This window comes from Aotus nancymaae, unplaced genomic scaffold, assembly GCF_030222135.1.
Source record: "Aotus nancymaae isolate 86718 unplaced genomic scaffold, 86718_ANA_hifiasm-v0.15.2.pri h1tg000077l, whole genome shotgun sequence".
Lineage (NCBI taxonomy): Eukaryota > Metazoa > Chordata > Mammalia > Primates > Aotidae > Aotus > Aotus nancymaae.
In genome coordinates this window covers 1,067,415-1,088,634 of record NW_026988492.1, presented here as the reverse complement: position 1 = coordinate 1,088,634, position 21,220 = coordinate 1,067,415, and the positions used below count along the sequence as shown (strand labels likewise).

The window sequence follows — 21,220 nt, the reverse complement described above, 5'->3', positions numbered from 1 at the left end:
AAATTGATAAGGTTATTGAGTTCTATTGAGTGACCTACTTTTTTCCACCAATAGTGTGACAACTATTACTGCTATTATTGTTCAGTAAAGGACACTTGGAACAAAGGCCCTTCCAGTGCAGTTAGAATGCTGTGCTTCATGACTTCTGTGCCTTATGTGAAGGTCGCTCTGCTTCCTGTGTGCCCGTAGCAGAGTAGACTCTTTCTGCCTGGAGCTGCCGCCTCTGAACTTTATTTTTCACTACGGCACCTTTCTCACAAGCTAAGGACTCAGTTTCCCTTAATTCACTACACCTTTGTCGACACGATGCAGTTCTCTTTCCTGAATGCCATTATTTGTGGTCGTTTTACTAGAGGACTCTCCTGTATGTAGTCCCACCGACTTCCCTTGTGCTGTAAATCTGCCCTTCCTATAGCTCTTTCAGGAGCCTGCCAGAGCCCTGCGTGGATGCGGCCCCTTGTCGACCCTGCAGGACCATGCATCCATTAAGCATTCAGAGAGCATGCTCTGCCGGCCCCTGTGCTAGATGTCACGCACACTGTGGATGAGATGAGGGCCTTAGCCAGGCTTCCTAGGGGAAACACAGGGAAGAGGCTCTTGCACTGCACTGAGATAAATGCAGCTCTGGGAGCAAGGCGACGGTCACCCCAGCTAATTTAGGAAGGTCAAGGTGGACTTTCTCTATAATGGTTTTCCATTTTATCGTCAGTGCACGTAGAACCTCTTATCGCAGTTTATTGGCTGTTTTGCCTTTGGGATTTGAAACACGTTACTCCACCTGACCCATGAACAACTCCAGGGTTAGAGGCGTAGAACCCTGCACAGTTGAAAATCTGCGTATAACTTTTGACCCTACAAAACTTAACTAATAGCTTGCTGTTGACTGAAAGCCTTACCTATAACATAAATATTTGATTACGATCTATTTTCCATATTGTATGTATGCTGTGCTGTATTCTTACAATGAAGTAAGCTAGAGAAAAGAAAATGTTAATAAGAACAAGAAATATATTTGCCTTTCATTAAGTATAAGTGGGTCATCATAAAGGTCATCATCCTGGTCGTTTTTGCATTGAGGAGGGGAGGGGTCGGTCTTGCTGCCTCCAGGGCGGTGGAGGCAGAAGAGCTGGAGAAGGCAGAAGGGAGGCCGGAGAGGCAGGCGCATTCGGTGTAACCGTTACCGAAAAAATCTGCACATTACTGGATCCACACAGCTCGAACCTGTGTTGTTGAGGGGTCAACCGTACTTTCTTTTAAGGATTTTCACTTTGTCTTCTGTACTGTGCCCCGATCCATTCTAAAGAACATCTGACAAATAAGCCATAAAAGTCCAAGTTTTTAAGATTTAAAACACTGCTGTTTCATTAGTAAAGCACTGAAAACAGAACAATAATCTTTTTAAGCAAGAGAACCATTAGTCATGGATGTTTTTGTTCAGCAGACAGCTGGGTGCCATCCCCCTTGCCACTCATCATGGCAGAGCCACCATTTCTCCCGAAGAGGCAGAGAAGAGTCTGACCTGCCTCTCCCCACCCCACCGACTTCTCAGGGTCTTCACAACTGCACTTGGCAAAATAAGCCACAAGGAAGCTTCTGGTTGCTTTGAGGAAACGTTAGACCCTCTCACTCTGTCTGTGGTTTAGGGATGAGGGGTGGGGGGCTCTGCAGAGGAGCTGGGCAAGCCGTGTGACCTTATGCTGCTTGTGACCCTACCCTGCTCATGACCCTGTGCAGCTCACTGATGGTCTTTTGATCCTTAATCTGCCCAGAGTTTTGCTTCCATTAAGGATTATTCCTCCCCCTCTCTCTCCCACCCTCTCTGTCTTCCCTCCCACTGTCTGTCTCTCTGCCCTTCTCTCCCTGGCCTCCTCCCCCCTGAATCCCCCATGACTGCTTCCTCTCCTGCCCCTCCACCTGCATAGTCACTGCCTGAAGAGTCCTTGCTGCTCCAGTTTAATTTTCTATTGCGCAAGAGACCACTTCATTTTCCTTCTCCTGTGCCCCGTATGATATTGCAAGCCTAGTTTAGGCACTTGCAAACACAGCTTTGCCTTAGAAGTTCTTTTCCAAACTATTACAAGAGCACCGCATACCAGATTTTACTCCCTCTCCTTTGCTGCCTCTTCATCCTGTCTCCAGCCCTTAAAATGGGAGGGGCCCTTCACTCTCAGGCCCAGCCCCTCCTTTTCTCCATTCTTACGCCTCCTCCAGGTCCCGTGCCCCTGGCTTTGCTTTGTGGGCCTGTCGCAGACTCTCAAAGTGGCTCCCCAGTGCTGTCTTCTTGGAGCTCCAGACCTGCATGTTCACTGCTATGTGGCAACTTCTGAGACATTTCAAGACAGCGTCCAGAGTCAGACCTGTGATCTTTTACCAACCTCTTCCTCCCCAGTGTACCCTGGGGAGGAAGAATAGCGCCTACCTAGCTGTGCAAGCGGGGAGCTGGGGGTCTTCCAGAGCAGCCCACCTTCCGTGGTTGTGGGGCCCCTTCACAGGCCTTGTGTATTGGCATCCTGAAAGAGACCTCTCCCAATCAGTGTTAATTACCCTTTTTCTCAAGAACTTCTTAAAGTTTAGCCTCCTCCTCACAGATACCCTAATGAGGTAACAGGTGTGAATTCTCCCTTTTATTTATTTTTTTTAAAAAAACCTTTCCCATTCCATTTGGGAGTGTTGGTATCATTTAACTGAAAAGAATCTGTATTTTTTTTTATGTATAAACATTTTCCACACATGCCTTTTTTGCATTTTGTAATATTTAAGACTTTATGGACATTATATACTATGAATAATTATAACAAATTAATGAGTTTTATCTGCAGGTTCTTAAAAAAAGCATGGATGGTGTCTAATTTTGTTTTTTTCTGATACATTTTCACTTTGCAAATGCATTTGATAAAAACTGTAGTAATAATTTCATAGTTCAGAGAAGTGCAAGACATACTTTCATAATAAACAGAGTTTTACTATGGGAAACTAAAAAAGTCATTCTTACCTCATGGCCCAGCGTAAACAGTGGGCGTTGTAGGTATTTCTGATCTCTGTCTTCACACTAAATTCTATCAATTTAGAAATCCTATATTACTTGTTTTTATTTTCCAGTGATTTAAAAATCATTAAAATGATTGAAAAATAAAACCAAGTAATATAGAATGTGTTTTCTCTACATTCTTTGTCTTTTCTGTTGGAGCATTCATTAGTGTGTGTAGATATCACAGTCGATAGACTGAGAAGTGCGCCTGTGACTCCTGGGATTGGTTCCTCTGCAGAGTCTGTTCAAGATCCAGCTGCACCCACACTGTCCACTGATGCAGTGGGACCTTTAGCCTGTGTTTCATTAGACTATTGAGCCCTTTGGCCTTTTAAAAATATATATGATCGGAAAGTAAATTCTCATTTAAAGGTGGGTGTAGTACATGATTTTAGCATTTTTTTTAGGAACGCTGGTGTTTAAGAGAAAACAAATCACTTAGCTCTGGCATTGTCTTGTCTTCCCAGGTGTACCTTGAAAGACTCTTAACATACGCAGAGATAGATATCTGTCCGGCCAACTGGAAGCGGATTGTTCTGGGGGCGATCCTGCTGGCCTCCAAGGTGTGGGATGACCAGGCTGTATGGAATGTGGATTACTGCCAGATCCTGAAAGACATCACGGTGGAGGACATGTGAGTGGCGGGGCTTGTGGGAGTCTCAGCCAGACTGTTTGGGAACAAAGCTGCCTGCATTTTTAATGATCCATATGGTACAGAATGAATGCATTTGACTGAATGTCTGTTGTGAGTTGGAACAACAGGGGCATGGTTGTGCAATATTGTATATGAAAACCTGCATTTCTCATCATGTGGATCATGAACAGGTACTGGTGACACCTCCTGGTTTTGTGAAACTGGTTTACGGAAACTGTAGTATAGGCAAACACTCCTTTACTTTAATTAGAAAGGTGTGGCCGAGCACAGGTAGCAGCCTGTGATGGTCTGTATTTGGGCTTCGTATCTTACTGCAGACTGTTCACAAAGAGGTAATGCCCCCATACAGTCCTTTGTGGGCAATAAGCCAATCCAGAAAGCACAAAAGCTAAAATATTTTACGTTTTTGTTTAGTTTGACAGAGAAAACATCCACTGCTTTGTCATGTTTTGCAAGTTCAGTTGCTTCAGGTCAGCCTTGTGTCCCTGGGGCTCCCAAGTGCAGCAGGAGCAGGGTTCGGGGAGGGGCATCGGCCGTGGGGGTTGTGGGGACTGAGAGCTGTCCACTCCCCTAGCTTTCCAGGCAGTGACAGGTTTCTCAGATGGACCAGTCTTCAATTTAGGTGAGAATTATTGGTAGGACACTTGCATTTTATTGTCTGGGGGGCCTCTAGGGACTGGGAATCCAGGAACTGAGTTCAGAACCCTTGGGGAAGAAGGAACTGTGGAAAGCAATCAGATAGCCCTACTTGACTTACAGTTCCTTATGGTTTATAGTCACTTCTGACATTATTGTAGCTAAAACTTTTCTCATACTTTTTGTTTGGCAAACCTCCTCGAGGAGGCTTGGTCCCAGTCTACACTCATGCCCCTATACCCAGTAATCCTCGGATGCAGGAGCTTCTCAGTGCCTGTGACAACTACCACTGCAGGGGCATCTCTGGGCTGCAGACTTGTGGGCATGCGGGTTCCAGATTCCACAGCAGCCTAGGACCCTCCTTGCCTCTGGTTACTGACTCCCTGCGCACCCATTGTTGTGGTGCCCTTTGAAGTGTGCTTGCTTATGTTGTCAGGGCATTTGTTGCAGAGCCTGTTTCTGCTGCAGACCATAAAATTTCATCCTGTGTTTGTAGTTCTTTATTACATAAAGTAAGAAAAGCATAAAGAATGTTTTTAAAATCAGAACTATATAGTAAGAAAAATAAAATTCTTGATTATATTTCATGGTGAAAACAGCTACTAAAATAGTTGTCATTCAGATCATAAAGGAGATGGACATTTGGGTGCAAGGTATAAGAAATTCTGGCCTGTTTGCTTTATTAAGGATTATTCTTGGCCGGGCGCGGTGGCTCAAGCCTGTAATCCCAGCACTTTGGGAGGCCGAGACGGGTGGATCACGAGGTCAAGAGATCGAGACCGTTCTGGTCAACATGGTGAAACCCCGTCTCTACTAATACAAAAAATTAGCTGGGCATGGTGGCGCGTGCCTGTAATCCCAGCTACTCAGGAGGCTGAGGCAGGAGAATTGCCTGAACCCAGGAGGCGGAGGTTGTGGTGAGCCGTGATCGCGCCATTGCACTCCAGCCTGGGTAACGAGCGAAACTCCGCCTCAAAAAAAAAAAAAAAAAAAAAAAAAAGGATTATTCTTTCCTCAGCTCCTTGGTATTGTTTGACACTGAACTGCACACGTCACGTGATGACTTTCTGGCTGTCCCCTCCTGTTAGGTGGTACCCAGGTTCTGTGAGAGCACAGAGGACCCCCACTATGACTAGGTGTTCCCAGTTAAAGTCAGAATGCCTGATGAAATTAGACTTAGTCTTAAATATTTTTATTTATATCCTAGCTATATTTCCAACAGGAAGTGAGAGACAAATGCAAATTACCACAGAAGCATGAAAATAAAAGAGAACAGAAAAATGACCAGTGAAGAACGTCAGAGGTGTGGAGGAGATGCCTTTTGTACTTTTATGCTTAACCCACCAGGTTTAATTAACCAAAATGCTAGCAAACTGAATTGTCGTGGAAACTTAGGCTCTACGGATAATCCTTAATTTAAAACTTTTGAGGAAATGTTTATAAAGTATTTGTCAGGAGACACACATGGCCCAGATCATGCATGTGTCAGTTGAATCCTCTCAGCAACCCTGTGACATGTGCACTGATGTCCCTGTTACAGATCTGGATACTGAGACCTAGAGAGGTTAAGTAATGCTGCAACACAGTAAGCAAGTGGGGAAGTGTATCCCCACCTGATTAGGAAAGGCTCACCTTTCTTGATCCCAGGGACCATTCATTAGACAGTGGTCAAATGGAAATGATGTTTACTGGTCCTCAGTTAGGGAGATGTTTTAACTAAGGGCCTGAAACATTCATTTTTAATTTTTCCTACTCTCCTTAAATAAAAAGGTGGGAGGGTAAAGTAACAGGTAATTTGGACTTCTAGGTACTCAGTTTCTGTTCATTGAAGGTTTAAATTCAAGTCATTAAAAACCAGACAATTACCAGGAATATTTATAATCGCAGTAACAACAACAACAGCAGCTATCATATATTGAGTACTTCCTAGCTAAAAAAAAAAAAAGAAGAAGACTTTTCTGTGTTAATTCACATCTCACGTTTATCGATGAGGCGGTACTATTATTATTCCCTTTTTACAGATGAAAATGAGGCACTGAGAATTAAGTAAGATGCCCACCCAATCACTGGATTAGTAAGTCAGTCAAAGTGTATGTTTCTTCTCTTCTAAGCAGTAGGAGCTACAGTTGTTTCATTTATCTAATACTTACTTTTAAAAAAACCTATTATTTTGTAAGTCAACTCTTTTTCTACACAGAGAAGTTAAAACAATTGACCAGGGTTCATTCAGCTGAAATTAACTTATTATCAAGAATTGTTTCGATAATGATAGCCTTAATATCTCTTCTTTTGTTGGGCAGTCAGTACCTTAAGCAATTATAATAAGGTTGGATTTTTTTCAAGTGCAAAATAGTAATAGTTACTATATTGAGTGAAACTGCTGCTTTACTCATTAAGAATTGGAAAGAATCAGCACTATGGTTAGTAAAATAGGATTGATGCTAAAATTCTGTTCCATATTTTGTCCAAAGAAAATTGATAATTTTTTAGCATGTTTTTTGTCTTTTTTGAAAGCCACTGGTGCCCAGTCTACCCCATCCGCATTTGAACCACTGGCTGAACCTTAGCGACTCATGCAGCATTTGATCAGTGTCCCACATGCCTGGAACTGGGCAGAGGAAGGAGGCATTCAGGAAGACGTTATGTTTCTAAAAGGTCTGACCGTAAATAGTTCTCCTGAAGAAACTCCAGAGTGCCGCCTTGTTCCACTGCCCTCTGCCAGGCTGGAGAACGGATCCTGGGGAGATGCGGCTCAGGCGCCCTGTGCTCCTCTGCTTTCCTTGCAGAGCCCTCGGTTTCCCGGCAGGGGCAAACAACCGAGCTTTCCCTTGGAGCTCCTGAGCAGGGAGAGGGTTCACAGGTTTCAGATGGAGAGCTTTTCAAATGGGGTTTTTGGAAGTGCTTGTTTTTCCAGGTACCCTTCTTCCTGCCTTCTCTGTGTCCCAGCTTCCTAAAGGGACCTTCCTGGTATTTTTGACCATAGGCTAATGTCCTGCTCGAGAATCATCCAGCAGTGAGAACTTGCGTCCCCCCATGTACCTTTGGACAGCAGGGTTGTGGCTTGGAAGGCAGCTGACCGTGTGGTTGTGCGTCTGTGGGTGGAGGCTGCAGAGCACCATACGACGAGTGTCACTGGGACTTGCAGGCAGAACAGTCAGGGCACCAGGTCATGTGGATAGTCACCAGCGCCAGTCAGACGTTAGCTTCAGGCAGACCTCGTGTGAGAAGATGAGTCTGAGGGCCAGCCAGAGCTCCCCCTCTTGCCAGCAATCAGTGGTCATGGCATCACAGGCCAGCTTAGAGCAAGAAGTGGCAACTGCTGTGGATGGGGAAAGGACAATGAAATTTCCCTGCGCAGAGTTCTGTAGGCAAAAATGCTGTAAAAAAGAATTACACCTTGAGGTTTGTCTGTTTCTTGTTTTTGTTTTGCCGTGTTCCTGCGTCATTTTCATGTGTAGGCAAATCCGAATAAGGAGAAATCAAGTGACTTGTCCAAGTGTTGCATGGCACAGAAGGTCCCAGAGAAAGAACCTCAGTTCCTCTGTGTCTGGCATTATTTTGTTTTTAAGTTGTAAAATGTATGTAGCATAAATTGTAGCTACATTTATATTGTAGCTACAAAAATATTGTAGCTATTTTTAAGTGTACATTTCTGTAGCATTAAGTACATTCATATTGTTGCACAACCATTACCACCATCCATCTCTAGAACCCTTCATTTTTGCAAACTCAGACTCTGCTCCCATTAAACACTAACTTGCCATTCCTCCATCCTCCGGCTCGTGGTCATCACTGTTCACTTTTTGTCTCCGTGAACTTGACTTCTCTAGGGACCTGACACAAGTGGGATCATACAGTCTGTGTCCTTCCGTGTCCGGCGTGTTTCACTTGCCGTAATGTCCTCAGTGTTCGTCCATGTTGTATAGCATGTGTCTCAATTTCCTTTTTTTTTTAGGGCTGTGTAATATTTCATTGGGGGTATGTGCCCTGTTTTGTTTATCCATTTATTCATCCATGGACACGTGGGTTGCTTCCACATTACGCTACTAGGAATGGAGGCTGTGAACATGGCTGTGAAGATACCTCTTCAAGACTCTGCTTCTAGTTCTTTTGAGAAGTGACCCTAGTTTCTAGAAAAGTAGGCGGCATATTAGATGATTAAAACAACTCTTTTTATAACATTTTAGAATTCTGTTTTCAAGTTGCTGAATACACTGTTGATCTAGTGTAACAAATAATTCTGAAATGTGCTTTTTGTTGATTGACTTAAATATATTTCTTACAACGTTTTACAGCAAAACTGTTTCTTCCTAGTTATCTAAATGCAGATCGTGAATCCGTAAGGCCCATTCTTGGCATCACATTCGTTTTATGATGATTTATCACATAGCAAGCTGTCAGTCTCCCTGTAACAGATAATGCTGCTGCAGTTTGGAAATTCAAGTTTGGGAAATTATTTTTATTTTCTAAATCTTTAGAAAAAATTATTTTCAAAATTTTTAGAAAAAATTTTATTGTTTGAAAACACAACAGCTCTAAAATCTCTTATTTCCCGAAAACTTACCCAGAAACTTAAGCTTGGAGAAAGGTTGTTCTGTTTTCCAGGGAACGCTGGGAAAATGCCACCTCGTTGAAAAGCAGCTTCCTCTTGTCTTTGCTCATAGTGTCTGCCTCCATCTGGAACCATGGTGTCTGTTTATCATTTCGGGCAGGATTATCAGGCTGTTCTCTTAGAATAGTAAGCCCTTCTTAGCATTGAGAGAATACGCTTTGCAGTGACGCCTGTTGGCCACCAGACGGCGGTGTGTCCGCAGATAGCTCCCAGGTTCACCTGGCATTTGCTCCTTGGTTTATGTTGGCACTTCTGGCCTTAGCGGTGCTTCTGACACTTTCGTTTCATTGAAATCTTACCTGGGTTCCAGTATTTCACAGGATGATCTCTTATTAAATCTCATTTAAATGAAACATTTTTTTTTTTTTTTGAGACAGAGTCTCGCTCTATTGCTCAGGCTGGAGTGCAATGGGGTGACCTCGGGTCACTGCATCCTCCGCCTCCTGGTTCAAGCGATTCTCCTGCCTCGGCCTCCCAAGTAGCTGGGATTACAGGCCCCTGCCACCACGCCTGGCTAATTTTCATATTTGTAGTAGAGATGAGGTTTCACGATGTTGACCATGCTGGTTTCAAACTCCTAACCTCAGGTGATCCACCCATCTCAGCCTCCCAAAGTGCTGGGATTACAGGCGTGAACCATCACGCCCGGCCTAAATTCTTAAAAACTATAAAATGTAGTACAGTAGATACATTTGGAGCTTGTTACAGCTCCTTTCACAAGACTGTATGGAAACAAGCAGTGACGCTCTCCATCTGATGAAAAGACCAGAACGGGCCCTCCTCGGGCCTCCCTCCTAGCCGCCTGCCCACGGGTCCCAGTGTTCCTTTCCCAGCAACTTCTGTCTCCCCAGATCCACCGGCCTTGCTCAGCCCCAGCCTCCCTGCCCACCTCCTTACTGCTCCTGTCCTTTGTCACAGCAGCGTGAACTGGCATGGAGCCCTCCTCAGTCCCTCATAGCTGAGTGCTGTGATTCACCGGGAACAGCCATAGGGGTCTTGGGGACACCACTCGGGACAGGATGGTGCCTGCATGTGGGGCCCAGACCCAGACCCTCAGCATTCAGCGGAGTTGGTGGGACATAACACAGAATGCCAAGGCTGGGATCAGGGTCGGGAGGGCGGAGGCCCTGCACTAGGACCTGAGCTTCACTCACAGGCAATGGTGATGGTGTATCCTGGCCACCTGCAGCAGGTGCACGTGGTTGGAGGGGACCCACTCTGCTGGAAACACCCGCTCCCCAGCCCTGGATCCTCTCCACCAGAGCTCCATGCTTCCCTCACCTCAGTTCAGCTCTCACTGCTGTGGGAAGCCTTCTGACAGGTTCCATACTGGGGGCTAGGAACAGAAAAGCAGATGCTGCCGTTCCCGGCTATGAGGAGACCAGCCGGAGAGGCCGAGGCCAACAGCCCAGGCTGCACAGTGTGAGCAGGGACAGGAGGTGCCTGGACAGTGTGCAGTGGGTGGGCACCCGTGGGGCTTCCTGGGGACAGTGTGCTGAATCTGAGGGCCTGACCTAGGACCCGTGCTCCACAAATAGTTCCCTCACTGAGAAGGTTCCCCCTACCCAGAGGAACTGTCTAGAAAGAAACCTAATTTGAAAGATAACTGACATGACAAGTTCTCAAAGTAGTTTTTAAGTTTTTTCCAGCAACCCATCAACATGTAGACGGGCTGGCAAAGGCAGGGGGGATCTTAGCACCTCCTCTCCTGTCGTACCTTTTTAGTCGAGTGGTTCTCAGAGTATGGGGCTGGGGCAACGGCCTCAGCCTCACCATCACCTGGGAGCTCCTTAGAAATGCACATTCCCAGGCCCCACCCCAGACCTACTGATCCCCACAGTGTGAGGGTGGATCCTCATGTCTATTCTAACAAGCCCACCAGGTGATGGGAACTACTGCTTCCACTCTTCCCGGCTTGTGAGTTCTCTATTTAAGAGACTGAGGCAGAGACTAGACACCCTCCTCCCCCAATCCCTACCTTTTGCCTAAGAAATCCCCTACACTGTTCCTCCCCTCTTTTCTCCCTGGAGGCAGGGAGGGGCCACCGAGGAAGCCAGGTCTGCAGAGGCTGAGTGTTTGCTCTGGGCACCTGACTAGGGCCCTCACTGGACTCACATGGCAGCTCTTGGCTGCTCCGTCTGCCCTGTGTTAGCAGCCTTTTCTCTCGGAGGCGTGCAGCCAGAACCTGCTGTGTGTGTTAGATCTCAGCGAAGTGACTCACCCTGGAAGCCTTCCTGGTGATCATCCCAATTAATCAGTCCTCATCCATCTGGGCACCAGATCAAGTGGATTCGGCTTTTAATCCCAATGTGGTGGTTAGACTGCAACTCTGGTGTCCAACCAGGCATTTGATTAGATCACTAGTCTCCCTGGAGGATGCAGTTTTCTGGAGGCTGGTCTCTAGCAACTTGCCTTGGCAGGCCATGCGGCCTGGTGTGTGGCTAAGCACAGGCTATTTTTGTCTTTGCTTTGCAGGAACGAGCTAGAGCGACAGTTTCTTGAATTGCTGCAGTTCAACATCAATGTTCCTTCCAGTGTCTATGCCAAGTATTATTTCGATCTTCGTTCTCTGGCAGAAGCAAACAACCTGAGCTTTCCCTTGGAGCCCCTGAGCAGGGAGAGGGCTCACAAGCTTGAGGTAAGATGCTTTAAAACAGCGTTTCTTGGTGTGCTGTTGCAGATGCATCATCGGAGGGCCAGGGACATATGGTCATATTGATCATTTCCCCCACGACATGATGTAAAATAAAGATGAGCAACTAGGACATACAGCTGGGCAGTTCATTATAGTATTTTCTGCTTTTTTTTTTGAGGCAGAGTCTCACTCTGTCACCCAGGCTGGAGTACAGTTGCACAATCTCGGCTCACTGCAGCCTCTGCCTCCCGGGTTCAAGTGATTCTTATGCTTCAACCTCCTGAGTAGCTGGGATTACAGGCATGTGCCACCACTCCCAGCTAATTTTGTATTTTTAGTAGCGACAGGGTTTCACCATGTTGACCGGGCTGGTCTCGAACTCCTGACCTCAGGTGATCCACCTGCCTTGGCCTCCCAAAGTGCTGGGATTACAGACGTGAGCCACCATGCCCTGCCAACCGCTTCATATTTTTAATAACCCCTTTAATATCATTTTATACTTAATAAGCATGGATTCTTATTAGTTTTAGACAGAGTCTCGCTCTGTTGGCCAGGCTGGAGTGCAGTGGCGCCATCTCAGCTCACCACAACCTCCTCCTCCCAGGTTCAAGTGATTCTCCTGCCTCAGCCTCCCAAGTAGCTGGGACTACAGGCGCATGCTACCATGCCGAGCTAATTTTTGTATTTATGGAGTTTCATCGTGGTTGGCCAGGCTGGTCTTGAACTCCTGACCTCATGATCTGCCCGCCTCAGCCTCCCAAAGTGCTGGGATTACCAGTGTGAACCGTTGCAGTTCTGTTTTGAAATTAAATATTTTTTAAGACCCTTATCTTTACAGATAGGTTTAAAAAAAACATAAGCCCCCCTAAAAAGCATTTTCCACAATATAATCCCCACAAAAAGGTATTTCCCAGCACATGCCTTTATAGGAAAAAGCTGCCAGATGATATTAACAATCGGGAATCCAAAGAGGTTTGATTCTGCTTTTGATTTTTTTTTTTTTTCAATCTACTTTTTCCATCGTCCAGTTAGAGCTGTGGGCAGCACTATCGGTCTTGGTCTGGTTTTCTTCTTCTTCTTTTTTTTTTTTAAGATGGAGTCTTTTACCGTCACCTGGGCTGGAGTGCAGTGGCACACTCTTGCTCACTGCAGCCTTTGCCTCCCAGGTTCACATGATTCTCCTGCCTCAGCCTCCTGAGTAGCTGGGATTACAGGCGCATGCCACCACGCCTGGCTAATTTTTTGTATTTTTAGTTGAGACGTGGTTTCACTATGTTGGCTAGACTGGTCTCGAACTCCTGACCTCATGATCCACCAGCCTTGGCTTTCCAAGGTGCTGGGATGACAGGCATGAGCCACCGTGCCCGGCTGGTCTTGGTCTGGTTTTCAGGCCGTCATTGTTGAGCTGTGTAATTTTGGGTCTCCTCACAGCATATTTGTATGTGGCTCTTCCTCCTCATATGTTCACCAGGCTCTTCCCACCTGAGCTTTTGGCAGGAGAAGGGGTGGGGTGGTAATTAAGCAGGATCCTTGGGGAGAGACCCCTCCTCCAGAGAGAGTGTGCCCCAGCCTTTCCCCTCTGCACCTTGCTCCCAATCCTGCCTTGGTCTCATCCCACAGAGCCTTTCTGAGTAGTGGAGGCACAATGTCCCCGGCTCATGAGACACAGAGGTCCCTGTGCCGCCCACTCACTGTCCTTCCCAGATGGGATGTCATCACTCAGTGCAGGGTTGGTGTGGCAGCATGATGGCCTGGCCACACCGTGGGCTAGAGCTGGGGGAAGAGAGCTCTTATGGATTACATGCTTACGAAAGAAAAACATTAAATAAAAATTTTAAAAGTAATATGTTAATCCCCAGAAGTAAACTTAGTAAACCATAGAAAAGACTGAATGCATAGCACTGGATTAGAACTAAGAATCCAGTGAGAGTTTCAGAACTCGGCCATGCCTCTGTGATTGCGTGCTGGCCTTTAGAATGGAAAGCCCGTCCCGTCCCCCAGTTCTCATCTATTCGAGAGGACAAATGGAAAACCCTCCCTGTGCAGGATTTGCTGCAAGGCAAATACGGCGAAACCTTGGTGAGCACGGCTGTGAGATAGAATCCGGCTTTCCCGGAGAGCGTGAGCCCCCCTCAGCCTGTGCTGTAGTCCCTGGTCCCCTTTGTGTGCAGCTATGGCCCCAGCGGCTGCTCCAGTGCCGGCGACACAAGCCAGAGCTCCTGGCAGCTACGCAGCCCTGCAGGGAAGTGGGTCTGTGTTCTCTGCTGAAGAATATCTGAGGCTCTGGGTCAGCTGCCCTGAGAGCACAGGCCGAGGTTGGTGGAGTCAGTGCCTGCTGTTCCCTCTCTCTTGCTTCTGGGGCTGCCGGGCCACAGGCCCTACGGGTTCACCAGGGCAGGAGAAAAGGCCAGTCATGTCCTGACAAGGCTGCTCTTTCTCTTCTCCAAATAATCAAAACCTTCCCACGACCCAGACCATCCCCTCCAGGGACAAGCGGGCTCAGCCTTTGCCATCAGCCAGTTCTAGCCATACCCAGTGGCAGCTCTGGGAGAGTTGTCGCCAGGGTACCACGCCCCGCCTCCTCATCAACAAAGTCCATTATCTCCACCTCTTATGTTTTTGTGATCAATCCACCCTGGGTCCCTCTTTTGGCAACCTCTAGAGGTGACTCAGGTCCTCCATCCTTTTCTGCTGAGTCTCTAGCTGGTGGTCTGCAGCTGCCCTCGGCGCCGGGGGCAAGCTCTCCTCCCTGTGGGGCTCAGCTCCAAGCGCCTGTGCTTCATGCCAGCCCTGCCGTTCTTGCCCTGCTTGTAGGTGAGGACGCCAAGGACTGGAAACAGCGAGCGTGTGGGCAGGGCCAGTCCAACACCCCTAGGTGGGGAGAGCGTTGACCCCAGTCGGGCCGCCTGTGGGGCGACGCTGTCCTGTTATTTCGCATTCTGAAGAGTCTTTTCTCAGCCTGGGAGCTCTTGGGAAACGAGCGGAGTCTACACTCCCCTCATATCTCCCTGCGGCCAGCAGAGAGCTGGGCTGTGGACCGGAGCTCCGCAGGGGCAGGGACTCTGCCTGTCCGTCATGCAGGGCCCTCGGCGTCCAGGACGAGTGAGCGACGGGTCCGGATGTGGCCCGTCCTGACCCCCACTGTCTCTCTTGCCCCTCAGGCCATCTCTCGCCTCTGCGAGGACAAGTACAAGGACCTGAGAAGATCCGCGAGGAAGCGCTCAGCCAGTGCGGACAACCTGACTCTGCCCCGGTGGTCCCCGGCCATCATCTCCTAACCGTGGAGGCCCGCCGGAGGCCACACCATCCCTTACTTTCTCCTTTAGTTTGAGAAAAGACAGACTTGGGGTGGGTTTGTTTTTTGTTTTTTCTTTCCTTTTTTAACGCATAGCTCCGTCGGCTGCCTGGATGAGCGCCCGCGCAGCAAGGCTTGGAGGAAGCGTCAGTGCCCTGGAGATCCCGGCTCGCTCTCCCCACTGTCAGCAGCGGCGCTTCCCTCGTGGAGGAAGCGGACTCGAATCCTGGAGGAGGACAAAGTCGTGGAGAGGCAGGGAAAATGGTTGAGCGCCCGGCCCTCTGGCGTCCCCGTGGGGGCGGTAGTTGAAGTTGGCGAGCGCCGCGGTGGGTGCAGAGCTGGCTGCACCCGGGGCTGGGCCGGTGTGTCCTGTAAGACTTCTTGCATTCCTGCTGCTGCTTTTTGGGGATGGGGGATTTTTGTTCATTTGTTTTTGCCCTGTTTTGGTTTTGGTCCCACAGAGCAGGGTATGTAGTTTGTACCCACCATGGCGCAGACTTCCAAATAAACAGTCCTGGTCATTTCTCTCCGTACTATTTCTGCGCGCTGTCTTCTGAGCTTTCTTCCTCACCAGTGGGCTGTGCTCGTTCCATTTCTGTACACCCTTATTTTATACCGTTTTTCTTCAACAATGGCGAAAGTAACTTGACTATAGTGCTGAACCAAAAGTACCCCGTTCCCTCCTTACTACTCACCCCAAGAACATTCTAGATCACATGGGTGCTTGTGCCTTCCGATTTTCTTGCATTTGTATTTTTCCTGGCCTGAAGTTGTCATTACAAAATCAGTCAGACTTTGTGGGCTGAAGGACGCTGTGCAGCAGAGGGTGTCCCGGGAGCCTTCTCCAGAGTGCTGGGCGTGGCCCGAAGCTACCGAGTAGGAGCCATTTCTTTGTACCCCTGCCTGATTCATTCCTCTCCTTACAAGTCCATTGTTGCAAGCAATATTCTTCTCAATTTTTATATGTTTACTTTAAATCGAAGTTAGTCTATTTGTATAAAATTTTTTAAAAATCTAAAATAAAAAATAAAAACGAGGATGGGTTGGATATTCCAGTGGGAAGATCATTGAAGGGAAAAATGTTACTATTTACTGAAGTATTTTTCACAGAATGATTGAATAAAAAAACTCAACTTGCATTTTCATTGTGGGTGCTTAGAGAAGTTCTACAAAATTCAAACTGTGAAGGTTAATGCTTCATTAATTATGACCGTTCTTTTTCATTTTCTGATGATCCCTGATTCCCTTACGGGCTCAATAAGAATCTTTTATGTAAAGAAAAAGAGGTAACGGTAGAATATGAAATAGCGAATTTGATCTAAAGTCTGAGAGTGTGAGTCACTTGCATCTATGATGCTTTGGGTTTTTGCATATTTTCTTAGGTCTCAGTGATGGGTTTCTGAGTTGTTTCCCTTTTCAAGTCTCTGGGAGGCCAGTGGCAGCAGCAGGTCAGTGTTTCACCTTCTTCCCATGTGAGCTTGGAAAACTTTGGCATCTTAATTAGTCTTGATTCATACACCTGATACCCAGACATTGCCTGCTCTCAATGAAACACGATTTGGAAATGGAAGGGACTCAGAAAGTCAAAATCCCGAGAACACCAAGCCAAAGTGTCAGGTTTTGGTGAAATTTGTGTCAGGTACAAGCATACCTGTTTGGGCCAGAATTATTATCACAGCCTTTCTGACCCAAACTTTCAAAAGCAAGCAAACAGAAGATAAAATGTTAATTATCTTTCCATTGTAATTGTGATGATCTACTCCGTATGGGTACCAAAATCAGCTTCTCTCTTCAAGTCAGAGTTGAATTTAGAACTTTAAATACAGGTCTAAAAATGTAGAAAATATCATTTTATATTCCCTAATCTATATAGCTGAAAAAGGGATGTATTTTCTTAGCTGAATATGAATACCTCTTAAACATAAATTAGTTCCTCTCAAGTAAAGTCTCTTATTTTACCGATCCATTTCAGGAAAGAGGTTCTGCTGCCTTAATAGCAGAAATTTTATTTTTATCCCTTTTATTTGAATGAGAGATTTGAAAAGCAAATTATGTAAATATTTCAATGCATCTGCTATTATTTTGTGGAGTTTATTAAACTACTTTAAAAATTGTATAGTCTATTTATTGTATGTATGTACATACAGTCTGATACCTAAAATTTAAAGTGGATTCCATAAAACCTGACTCAGTCTTGTTTAGACTACTGAATACTGTTTTAGCCTGTGCCCTGGACTCTACCTCTGTATAGGAAAATTTTCCATATTCATTAATTAGTATTGATCTGTATGAATTGGTTATGTTTCTTGCACTCGGGATGTTTAAAACTCTGCTGTAAGTGTAGATTTTAGTTTTACTGGCAGGATGAATCACTTGACAGGTAGATACTTGAGGTTCATTTTCTTTTCTTTTTCTACATGATGATGAATAGTTATGTTTTCTTCTCTGATTTGTGCAAAGTTTGCCAAAAGAAAAAAAACCAGTACAGTACCTATTGATAAATCATAGTGACTGTAATTTGTTTGTAAGGCAAATTAATGCTCTACCATTAAAGCTGGATTACTATTGAGGAACACATTGTCTTAGTGTAGTTTTTGAATGGAGAGTTTTTGTCATTAATGAAGGATGAAGGAAACCACACAGTTTATTGGCTTTAATTTTAGATTTGATTTAAACAACAAAGTCATTGGGACACTAAATATCCTGATGAATCTTCTTGGTTTGTTTTACTTTTTTTTTTTTTTTAACTTAGAAAAAGGGAAAGAAGTCAGGTGTTTAAAACCAAATTGGAGGGCAGATGAGAAATCCTGTCAAGATCAGAATGTGCCTTCATGCACGAGGTGAGGCCGGAGGCATTGGCACCCATCCTGCCCCCTCTTCTGGGCTGGCTCTCTGCCTGCCTTCTCTCGGGCTTGGGCAGGGCATCTCCATCTTGGGTTTCCTTTAAGCTGCAAAGCAGCATTTGGAGAGTGAATGATTTTAACTTGTCCTGCTGCTTATGATAACTTCTCACCTGGGGCCATATTTTACAGATTTGAAATTTTTTTATTATTTATTTATTTTTGAGACAGAGTCTCGCTCTGTTGCCCAGGCTGGAGAGCAGTAGCATGATCTGGGCTCACTGTAACCTCCGCCTCCAGGGTTCAAGCACTTCTCCTGCCTCAGCCTCCCGAGTAGCTGGGATTACAGGCACCTGCCACCACACCTGGCTGATTTTTGCAGTTTTAGTAGAGATGGGATTTCACCATATTGGCCAGGCTGGCGTCGAACTTGACCTCAAGTGATCTGCCCACCTCAGCCTCCCAAAGTACTAGGATTGCAGGTATGAGCCACCATGCCCAGCCCAGATTTGAAATTTTTAAAAAATAAAACATGATTCCTGGTTATTGTAGGCATTTAATAAATGTTGAATAAATACATATATAGAACAAAATAGTTCCTGCCTTCCTGCTGCATTTTTTGAGTTATTATATTGAGATAAAATTCAAGAGGTTTATGGATGCTCATTGAACCAGTTCTTTGCAAGGGCAGCGGCAGAAAGTGATACTGGCCCTGTGTTCTTGATCGACTCACGGAAGTATGAGACCTACTCCAGCAATTGCGAGGTTGCACAGTAGAGACCCAGTAGAGCTTGGCACCTTCATATGGATGCTGTATTTTGTCTGAAATCACTTTCTCTCCCTGGATGTCATTGGCGTCAGCGTCTTGAGTGGGTCTGAAAGACATTAATCATCTGAAAAGTCAGCCATAATGAGGCCCCACCCTTGTTGAGAAAGTGAAGGAAACAAGATACCTGCCCTTGCGCTGAGACTGAAAAACGATACATAACTTGGGTTTTAGATTTTTTTTTTTTGAAACAGAGTCTCACTTTGTCACCCTGCCTGATGTGCGGTGGCACAATTCCAGCTCACTGTAGCCTCGAACTCTGGGCTCAAGTGATCCTCCTGCCTCAGCCTCCCTGGGATGATGGGCATGTGCCACCGTGCCCAGCTAATTAATTTTTCATTTTTTTTTTTGAGATGAAGTCTCGCTCTGTCACCCAGCCTGGAGTGCAGTGGTGCAATCTCAGCTCACTGCAACCTCCACCTCCCAGGTTCAAGTGATTCTCCTGCCTCAGCCTCCCGAGTAGCTGGAACTATAGGCCCCCGCCACCACACCTGGCTCATTTTTGTATTTTTAGTAGAGATGAGGTTTCACCATGTTGGCCAGGCTGGCCTCGAACTCCTGACCTCTAGCGATCCACCTGCCTCTGCCTCCCAAAGTGCTGGGATTACAGGTGTGAGCCACCGCCCTGGCCAAGCTAATTTTAAATTTTCTGTAGAAAGGGGGGTCTTGCTTCGTTGCCCACGCTGGTCAAACCCCTGGCTTCAAGCGCTTCTCTTGCCTCACCCTCCCAGGGTGTTATGTCCTGAGCTGCATGGGCTTCAAGGCAAGGTCTGCAAACAGCAAACAAAGTCTGCTAGAGCTGCTGCACCCAAGCAGGGCTGGGGGACTGCCCCGGAGTGTTTGCAGTTGCCGTGGTGGAACTGGAGTTTGAGCCTCTTAAGTCAGCGGGCTCCCTGCCTGGTTTTCCTGTTAGCTTTTCTTACTAGGTTTGCATATGTGAAGGGGCTAAAGGTCCTGTCTGTCACTGTCCTCAGCAGTGATAACCCCGAAATGAGCTTCTTGATCTGTCAGATGAGAGACTCTTTGGTGGCTGCTGTCCGTGTGCACTGTGGCAGGTCCGGGCTGGACACAGCACCCAGGTGAGGACGTCCTGGCAACTGTATCTGTCCTCCCTGGGTCTCTGTGAAAAAGAGTTCTGCAGAACCTGTTACAGTAAGAAGCGAATTCAGACATCACATCTGACTTCATGATGTTCCGATTCTGCAGGTCTCCACAGACTTCTCTGTCGCCTTTAAGTGACTTGCTTTCAGTCGGGGGCTTTCCTTTGAAGAATTTTTGTTTATATGAAGAAGTTATTTCAAATACACGATAAAAGAACAGCATTACAAAATAGAGTTTGGGATAGAAATATTAAATGTAACGAGAATTTATGCATAACGTGTTAACATTGGTATTGATCTGTGTGGTCATGGAACCTTGGATTTTAGTCTCGGATCAAAAAATTATCTTGCTCTGTGACCTTGGACAAATGACCTCTCTGGGCCTCTCGGTGACCTTGGCTGTGAGGGAGACTTGTTTTCATCCCCTTTGTTTCTCAGCACTCTGCTCAGCCATTCAGGCACAATTGTTGGACGCTTCTCTAGATGTCGCAAGGCTGGGCGTAGTAAAAGCCAAGTGCACGCGTAACGGGACGGATCACCCGGGACCAGGGGAAGTCGGTTGTGTTTTCCAGGCGCTCTCCTAGAGAAGGGTGGCGGTGGGTAGAAGCAGCAGGTCTCAGAAGCGGGGTGCCCGTTTCCCGCTGCTGTCCCTCCTTCCCCACCTCTTCCCGATACAGCTGAACGCTCAGCGTGGCCTCTGCTTGGTCGTTCCTGGACTTGGTTTGTGAGTTCTTGTCCACACTGGTGGATCCTGGAAATCCAAACAGTGGAGATAGGTGTGTGAATTCACCGCCAAGTGCATCTGTCCTGAAGAGGATGCCGCGTCATCTCTGTGAGCTCCAGCAATGCTTCCTTAGACCTTCTGACTGAAGCTCAGGAAGCCAACCTTGGAAGAGAAGGATTTTGCACCTCCTCCTGTGCAGACAGCAGCATTGGGGCACAGCGCGTGGCAATGATGACTCTACAGGGGTGGGACACCCGCCCCCAGGGCCAGGCCGTGGTGCAATGCAGCGGGCACGTGGTCTGGCAAGCCCCATGGCTTTGCTGGATCCTGAGTTACTTCATCTTTAAAACAAAAGAAATGTGTGACTCCCCAGAGCCTTTCCACTCCTAATATTCCATTATGGTTACGCTGGGTTTTCTAGGAGCAGCCTTGAGACTAATCATAGTCCCCCCTGCGATCTGTGAAAAACAACAAATACAGAATGTAGAAAGATGGAGAGTGAGGTAGCTCCTCCCCTGCTTGTGCAGCATCCTGTGCTGAGCCGTGGCCGCTTACACATCAGCAAAACTCGAGACAAAGTTCCTGCTCTAGAATATTATCTAGAAAACGTGTGTACTCGTTTTGTACTGATGCAATTCCTTCCTTCAGCAAATACTGAGCTGGACACTGTCTGCTTTGTGTTGGGGATGGAGACGGCGGAAATAGACGAGATCTTGGCTTTCTTGGGGGATGCTCTGGTGGAGCAGATGGTCAAGTTAGCATGTAAAAAGGATCGTGGAAAGTGTCAGGAGGGAAACGGAGTGGTTATGATAGTAACTAGGAGCTGGCAGCTTGGTGGACGTGACCTTTTGACTGGACGTCTCCGTGGC

At 46.7% G+C, this 21,220-nt stretch overlaps 1 protein-coding gene across 5 annotated transcripts in view; it reads left to right on the top strand.

The window, feature by feature from the left end:
• The window catches only part of CCNY (cyclin Y), a 268,565-nt gene extending 251,131 nt beyond the window's left edge, over positions 1–17,434 (top strand). For 4 of the 5 annotated variants that reach the window (XM_064368452.1, XM_012445622.3, XM_012445624.2 and 1 more), the window contains 3 exons: positions 3,496–3,662; positions 11,407–11,569; positions 14,728–17,434. In XM_064368452.1, the coding sequence (XP_064224522.1) occupies positions 3,496–3,662; positions 11,407–11,569; positions 14,728–14,844 (447 nt within the window). In that variant the 3' untranslated portion in view covers positions 14,845–17,434. The remainder of the gene's footprint in view (positions 1–3,495; positions 3,663–11,406; positions 11,570–14,727) is intronic. The other variant, XM_012445623.3, reaches the window with a different exon arrangement.
• The last annotated feature ends 3,786 nt before the right edge of the window (positions 17,435–21,220 follow it).